At 41.7% G+C, this 8,386-nt stretch overlaps 1 protein-coding gene across 2 annotated transcripts; it reads right to left on the bottom strand.

Annotated features, from left to right (window-relative positions):
• Positions 1 to 3,935: 3,935 nt before the first annotated feature.
• c22h9orf85 (chromosome 22 C9orf85 homolog) lies at positions 3,936 to 7,803 on the bottom strand. Of its 2 annotated transcripts, XR_008393212.1 has the most exons (5): positions 7,582 to 7,803; positions 7,366 to 7,472; positions 6,860 to 6,973; positions 4,960 to 5,059; positions 4,615 to 4,725 (listed from the first exon to the last, which is right to left on the bottom strand). XR_008393212.1 is itself a non-coding variant. In XM_017451796.2 (4 exons), exons 1-4 carry the CDS (start codon positions 7,681 to 7,683, stop codon positions 4,566 to 4,568), a joined length of 483 nt encoding a protein of 160 aa, XP_017307285.1. In that variant the 5' UTR covers positions 7,684 to 7,799; the 3' UTR covers positions 3,936 to 4,565. The 2 variants fall into 2 exon arrangements, 1 of the variants encoding a protein (XP_017307285.1); XM_017451796.2 differs by lacking the exon at positions 4,960 to 5,059 and having other exon boundaries at positions 3,936 to 4,725; positions 7,582 to 7,799.
• Between the last annotated feature and the right edge of the window lie 583 nt (positions 7,804 to 8,386).

Here is an 8,386-nt window from a genome sequence, read left to right as displayed (position 1 = left end):
TCCATTATTACATTATGGCTTCGTGTTTGTTCGACCTTATTCCTTCTGCTGATATAAATGGGCATTTTTAAAAGTTGACATTCAGCCTGATTTGTTCATGTGTAAGCTATTTCACACCCAGCATAGAAGAAGATAAAAAAGAGGTTTTTATTCTGGAACACTGCATAAAAGTATGAAAACTGGTCTCCCCCTGGGGACAGAAAGGACACTAACCCTAACCCTGTCTCTGGACACAGGATTAATAACGCATTAACAGCAATCATCCATCCATCCATTCATCCATCTTCTATATTGCTTATCCTTCCTTCAGGGTCACGGGGAAACCTGGAGCCTATCCCAGGGAGCATGGGGCACGAGGCGGGGTACACCCTGGACAGGGTGTCAGTCCATCGCAGGGCACAATCACACACACATTCATACACTACGGACACTTTGGACATGCCAATCAGCCTACCATGGATGCCTTTGGAGGAGGAAACCCCGCAGCACGGGGAGAACATGCAAACTCCGCACACACAGGGCCACGGTGAGACTCGACCCCCGACCCTGGAGGTGTGAGGTGAACGTGCTAACCACTAATCCACCGCTGTCTAGTTTGGGTGAGTCTGTGCCCATGGTAACATCCGATTCTTGTCCTTGACTGACAGGAGTGGAACCTGATGTGGTCTTCTGCTGTTGTAGCCCATCCACCTCAAGTTGCAATGATTTGTGTATGCTGAGACACTTTTCTGCTCAACACGGGTGTAAAGAGTGATTATTTGAGTTACTAGCTCAATCCTGGCACATCAAACCAATCTGGCATTTTCCTCTGAACTCTCTTATCGACCCACAGAACGGTCACTCGGTCAGTGTTTTTTGTTTTGCGCACCATTCTGTGGAAACTCTAGAGACCGATGTGTGCAAAAAATCCCAGGAGATCAGATTTCAGTTTCTGAAATACTCAAATCAGCTCGTCTGGTACCAAGAACCCCAACAAGCTTTTTATCTTACAGAGGGCATAATTAGTCTTAATATTTAGGATGAAATATTTATGATTAAAAATAAAAAAATGTCATAACCAAAATAGAAAATCCTCTTGTCCATAATGATCATGCCACCTGACCGTCGTGATCTTTCCTCTGGATGACAGCATGGCTTGTGATCAGGGATGAAACCGGTCTGAGTATTATAACTCTTTATTCTTTTTTTCCCCCCTCACTTGCTCTTTCATGAAGACAGATCAGCATCATGTCCTAGACCACAAGGCAAAATTTGTCCCCAGTGGTATCATGGTGGCATCGTCTGCCACGCAAGAAGAAACACTTCACAGTTCAAGATAGAACTGGAGACCTGGAGTAAAGCTAAATGGGTAAATGAGCAGGGAATCTAAAGAAGTATGATGTCATATTGTCTGCATATCATGGTGTAACACTTCCCCTGGGTCGGGTCAGGAATGAGAAGGCCCTCCATTCACAAACCGGCACTCGACCACGCCGGGATTGCAGACGGTGTGGACGGATGAAGACAATCGCGTAACCTTATGGTGAGAAAACTGACTTTGAACACGCAGGTGGTGAATTACAGTGACGTTAAACTGTGCTGAGAAATGAGATGTGATATGAACTCCCATGGGGCCATGCGGTCATGGAGATCTCATTTGAAGCCTCACTTTCCATGTCTAGGGAAACAGACCTAGCACCAAAACAAATCTTTTTTTCCCCCTAGTTGTAACATTACATCATGATCTGCAGTAGATTACCACACTGTAATATAGTGTATACACTACACCAGTGGTTTTCAAAGTGGGGGCCGCCAGGGGGCGCCCGGGGGGCCTCAACAATTTGGTGTGAAAAATAAATAAATGTATGTTTTCTCTTTCTCACTTTCAGACACACACACACACACACACACACACACACACACACACACACACACACACACACAATCAATTCCTAATGTAATGTAAAGATGTAAGATGTAATTATTAATTTAAAAAAGGGGATATATTCAGAAGTCTGTATTTTTAATTTGTTTTAAAGACATCCTGCAAAAGGGGCGCCTCGGTCAAATTTTAATGCCATTTGGGGGGCCTTGGCCTGGAAAAGTTTGGGAACCCCTGCACTACACCATTTCTCATAGCGGTGTACAGTATATTATTCAGCTGGGTGCAAAGATTCATTCCAGACTCGATATTTCTGATAAGGCTCGACTGATTTGTTACAGTACGTACACTGGAATAAAGGTGAACAACCCGGCACAGACTTTCAGTTATAGTTTTACTTCAGACTGTTGTCCTGACACATCCTTACATCTCACAGAAAAATCTACAGTATCAACAAAGATACAGTTATCGTTGTTAAATACCAACATATTTAAAATGTGTTTATCCGGCTTAGATGAAGCGTGAACTGATTTGCAGTGACGCTTCCCTCTAAGGTGACAACGGCAGCAAAATAATTACTCGCCTACCGACTCTATCGATGTATATGCAGGGGAGGAGGTGATAAATTCATTAGCCAGCCCACCAAGTGGAATCTTCTGGACTCCAAGCAAGACACAGACGAGGCCGGGGAGGGTTCAGTAGTCCACTGACGTGGTAGAATGGGTGAAAACGGAGGCCTGTGCATCACTTGCAGTTAATACTTCGCCTAAGTTGTAAAACGGTTAAGTCTGCTGTGTTACGTAGCAAGAGCTTTCAGACCCACTGAAAATTTTCCGGCTAATCCTCTCATATGCAGACGGTTTGCGGCTGCTAGGCACTTTATTCACATGCAAGTTCGCTAAGACGTGGCATAAGCCAGGTATAATAAAAGAAAAGAAAGTAGAAAAATGGAAGAAGGAATGGAGTGTATGGCACAGTTCTTGAAGCAATATTGCATCATCAATATGATTTATAGCTCAATTATGCCTTACGGCTGTTTACAAGGTTGTGTGTGCGTTTCCTCGAGGGCCTTTTTTTTTTTTAATGGTTTGCCAAATAATAAACTGTCATTTGGAACAAATGTGGGATGATACAGGCAGCCAGTGTAAGCTAGAGAGTTGGAATGAAACGACAAAGTGCACGAATTTAATCTTGTTCAGTTTTTCAGTAAACTGGCGAATTTAAACCATCCAGGAACATCTACACTGCAAATCCGACTCCCTCTGATATACAAGCTCTTAAACCAGAACTTTGATCACCTTTTCACTTTGTCTAATCAACATAAAGAAAAGAGCTTAAAGGCAAACATTAACCACTGGCCCACTCGCTGTGGATAACAGGTGTATGCTCTGATCAATATATGGAGCACCAGTAAAGCTGCAGCTTCCCCTCACGAAGACCTTCTTCCAAACTGAGTCCTGCCGTGGAGATGGTGTCGAATAGGTGATGTTCTCCTAGCTTTTACATTACATCGTGTAGGAGGATCTGAAACCATTTAGTGCAGCAAATATGCAGAAATAGAGGAAATTATTCTATAGCATCTGCAGTTTGTATGGTTTTTTTTTTTTAAAGTCATATGGCCGAGTTTCCACAAACACTCACGAGGAAGTGGTTTTTGCTTAAAATAGTGATCTTACTGATCACACCAAGTGATCACATCCTGTCATGAGGGGAATCCTCAGGATCATGCATTACATTACATCACAGCGTTCATTTCACATATTCTTTTCCATTTGCAAGCAAATTTAAATAGCTTTTAAAAAAAGCACTACGCAAGGCTTTTGCTTTTCTCCAAATATATTACTATGTTCTTGGTCTTTTTTCAGCTGGAATCTTCTAACATTCAACCTAAAGAGATTAACAAAACAACAAACAACAACAACGATAATGAATGTTTTATTTAAATCGTTGCTTTTTCCCCCGCTCGAAATATTCACTGGAAGAAATGAATAATAGTTTGTTGGATGATGATACTTCCACGAGCAGCTTCTTGCTTTTTTAAATAAATTATTTCATGAAGCAGGTCAGTCAGAAATCAGAAGTGACATGTCATTTTTAATACTGTAACAATTTACAGAACAATGTAGGACAAAAACTAAATACAAGAAAATCTGTATGAAAATCTTTTTTTCCCCCCTGTAAGATCAGTCATATGATTCAGTGCAGAGTTGAAAGGTCATCAAAATTTTAGGAATTAACGCTTTAACAGAAATGTCTTCAGAGGAGTAAGTACTGGAAGTGGTTCTGCGCTAGTGATGCCAGGGGAAGGTCGTGAGTTCAAATCCCCAGACTGCCAGTCAGTCAGTCAGTGATACAGCTCTGAGACCGTTAACTCTGAGCTGCTCAGCTCCGTGTGTGGATTTAATCACTTGTGTGCGGCGTAGTACAAACGCGTATCCCGGAATACACAGGACCCTTCACTTATTCTTGGCAGACAAATGGTTTCTTTTTTAAAAATCCATTCTGCACAGTTGAGTTTTGAATGGACTTGTTCTTCCACCTTCCAGTTAGTTCCTTCTATTAGCAATGTATGCCAAACCAGTAAAAAAAAAATAAAATAAAAAAAAAGTCTTTCAACTCTACCATAAGGCTCGAAGGCTGCACGCTCGAGTTCATTGCTCGTCATGCTAGTGACACTGAAGATCATTATGGACACAACGCCTCCTTAATTTTTTTCCGTCTCCTCAGAATCGCAATCGCTGTCCATTTCACCCAAATCATCCAAATCATCCTCCTCGTCTGTCCGATGGGCGTCTCGCTTTTTTCTCCTCCTGTTTCCTTTTGGCTCTTCTTCCTCCACTTCCTCGTCTTCCTTTTTGTCCAGCCTGCAAAAAGTAAAGCGTTATGATGATGATGAATTCTCATCGGTATCTAATAAAAACAAAACACACAAATTCCCGCTTACGCACTGTCTGACATGGTAAAGAAGATCCTCTACGTATAATTTCTAAAACCGATTGAAGACAACATCCATGACATGAGCAAGGTTAAATAACCAATTGAGCCAGTGACAGTATTTTGAAGTGAGCTGAACAGAAACTTTAATAAATGCAATGTACCATGTCTCCACTAGAGGGCAGTTTATATGCACAGCTCAGCACTGCTCGATGTTTGTAACACACCTGCCACCACTTATCACCATCAGCTCATCATCAAACCCTATGTGACATTAAAAAGAGTTTGTCTGACCAGGAAACATACTAAAATGTTTAAAGGATCAATAGCAGAAGCATAATTAATAACAGCAACTTATTATTTAGTTAAGAGCAATAAGAACCTTTCCTATCAGTGCATGCCCGAGTGCTTTATTCCTCATAGTTAGTGGTGAGTAATTAATAATTTCATGCGTTTGCTGTAGGAAAAGGTCTGTGATTGGTCATCTGGCATGTCAATCAAACTGCCTCCTTCTGGGAATACGGGTTCTTGGCCGTGATTATTGATGAAACATACCAGAATCTGTAGCGAACGCTAGTGTGTGGTTAGTGATACTAACATCAAAGCGGTCATCCGCAGTCATCATCGACTCGCATACCAAGAACGGAACATGAACGGACTGTGTGTCAGGCCCCAAAAATAAGTGCAATCCATGTACATCAAAATACATCCAGCTTTAAAAGTGTCCTCTGACCCCTACCTCATAGAACACCTCAGATTTCAGCCTCTTCCCTCTGCCAAATGATTCAGATGCTTGACTAAAAGCAAGCCGCTTCGGTTTCATTCCAGCTGAGGACTCAACTCACTGCAAACTCCTGCTTCTTTAACTACCTTCAAGTCGAAACTACCAAAACTATCGACATGTCTGCAGAGTCAATACTCTGTTCAATCTGCACTCCATTTCTCTTACAGGTGTAAAAAAAGTATTTACCTGATTTCTTCTCTCTTTGTGTACATCTCGTAATAAATAGTTTTAGACCTTCAAACGAAATACAACATAAGACAAAGCAAAAAAAAAAAAAAAAAAAAAAAAAAAAAAAAAAAAAAAAAAGGTATCCAACACCCTATCACCTGTGTGAAAAACTAATTGCCCCCTTAAACTTAAAATCTAGTTGTGCCACCTTTAGCAGCAATAATTGCAACCAAACACTTCTGATAACTGGAGATCAGTCTTTCACTAGGACTAGGACTTACTCCAAAGCTTTGGATCATTGTCTTGCTGCATAATGCAGTTGCGCTTGAGTTTCAACTTACAGACTGAAGACTGGACATTCTCCTTGAGGATTTTCTGGTACAGAGCAGAAGTCATGTTTCCCTCAATTACTGCAAGTCGCCCAGACCCTGACGCACTAAAGCATCCCCACACCATCACACTTCCTCCACCATGCTGGACCGTAGATATGATGTTCTTTTTGTGGAATTCTGTGTTTGGTTTACACCAGATGTAATGGGATCTGTCTTCCAAACAGTTCCACTTTCAACTCATCAGTCCACAGAACATTCTCCCAAAAGGTTTGAGGATCATCAAGGTGTGTTTTGGCAAAATTCAGACGAGCGTTAATGTTCTTCTGGGTTAGCAGTGGTTTTCACCTCACCACTCTTCCATGGATGCCATTTTTGTCCAGTGTCTTTCTGATAGTGGAGTCATGACCACTGACCTTTATTGATGCAAGAGAGGCCTGTAGGTCCTTTGATGTTGTCCTTGGCTCTTTCGTGACTTCCTGGATGAGCCGTTGCTGTGCTCTTGGAGGAATTTTGGAAGGTGAAAACAATTGGCCTTACTGTTCCAATATTTTCAGAGGGGACGGTAGTTGGCACTGATGAATTTTTGTTGTTATGTAACGTCATTACTGTTCAATGAATACTGCTTTCATTTTATTTGTTCTATTGCAACACTTGCACATACTCAGCTAAAATGTCTACCGTTAACTGTTACACCCCGCCACACACATACACACATTTTATTTTCATTACCAGCAAGATGGTTGTGTAGCAATAAAATAATTATGAATCTTGTATACTCACGGAATGACCACCTCTTCACTCTGCCCACATTTAGCACACCGCTGCAGCTGGAGCGCACAGGGCCGGCACATGATGTGATACGCATCCTTCACTGTCTTCTGCAGACACTTAACACTAGGGGGCGACAGAGCACCGGCATGTTAATATGGATGCTACCACTTTGAAGTTTCTTAATGTCTCGCTGTTTTGTCATTCCTACTGCGCTGAACCTTTAATTAATGATCAAGCTTCTTTTGAAGCAGTTACAAAGCATGACAAAAATAAACACGATGAGTATGTTCTACAGAGGGACCTAGCAGGTGTCAGATTTCTTTCAGCGAGGAGATACCTGTGGTAACTAAGCTATGTGGTAACCATGGTAATGTTATACTCGGTGTAGGATGACGCCTGTACGTTTAGCGCGTTCAGAAAACAAACATTACGTCTTAAAACGCTTTACTTAACAATAAATGCATAAGAAAAGTCTCCTCACACACCTGCTGTCAAATAAAATTCGAGTGTCTCACCATTTGCGAGGTTGTGTGAGAGACTTGTATTTGCTGTATTTGACCTTCCACTCCAGGATGTCCTTACAGCGCTGACACACACCGTCATGCACCTTAGCGTTGGCTTTCTGAACACAAAAGCGGGGGGGAAAGAAGTCGTTAGCTGATACGGACTAGCTTTACATGCTAATAGTGCTAACTAGCTCCTGGGCTAATTTAGCTAGCTTAGCCGCTTACCTTCACTTGAGGACTCGCGCCGTGTTTGTCATTCTTAAAAGCGGTCGTGTTTTGATATTTTTGTCCTCGAGTTCGAGACGTGGAGCCTTTCTGAGAACTCATTTCCGGCTGTGTGTCAGGAATTTAGTCAACTTTAAATACGATACAGTTTAGTAGAAATAGCTGTCAGAAACCACGTGGCTTCACTTTTTACACGGTGACGTAATGCACCAATACCGGAAGAAAACGCTGAAACCGCATTCCGACAAACCCCGCCTCCTACTCTGCGATTGGCCAAAAAAAAAAAGTAGACGCGGATGTAGCTGCATCTATCGGCTTCTATTACGGGACGTCAACGCGTTCGCCATATTGGAAAGGTCGAAAGAGGGTCCCCTCTGATTGAAACGGCTGTAACGTACTTCATGCGGCCTGACTGACACAAACAGCAATTATGTTTAGCAACCGGAGGTTGAGTGTTTTCCAATGACAGCACGTCAAAACATATTTTATTCCTCTTATACCACAACATGTCAACAGTTGCAGTTGTTTTTATTTAATGAAAGACATGTCATAAATTTTACCCGTTTATAGTTACATATAATACTGTGGAAGGTCCATGAAGTCTTTCCCTCACTAGCCTCTCATTCCCCCCCATATGGATTGGCTTTTCTGTTGCTAAAATTATTTCGAGGGTTTTTATTTTTTTTTTTTACATTATATAACCACACATGTAGAAAGAAAGAAGCACATGACAGCGTTGTTGTATATTTTAGTTCAATATTTTAAATTTAAAATGTCACCTCCAGCGGATGTGCATGTAGAAGTT

This window comes from Ictalurus punctatus, chromosome 22 (genome assembly GCF_001660625.3).
Source record: "Ictalurus punctatus breed USDA103 chromosome 22, Coco_2.0, whole genome shotgun sequence".
Lineage (NCBI taxonomy): Eukaryota > Metazoa > Chordata > Actinopteri > Siluriformes > Ictaluridae > Ictalurus > Ictalurus punctatus.
The sequence above is the reverse complement of the archived record's forward strand: the minus strand, read 5'-3'. Positions and strand labels throughout refer to the sequence as shown.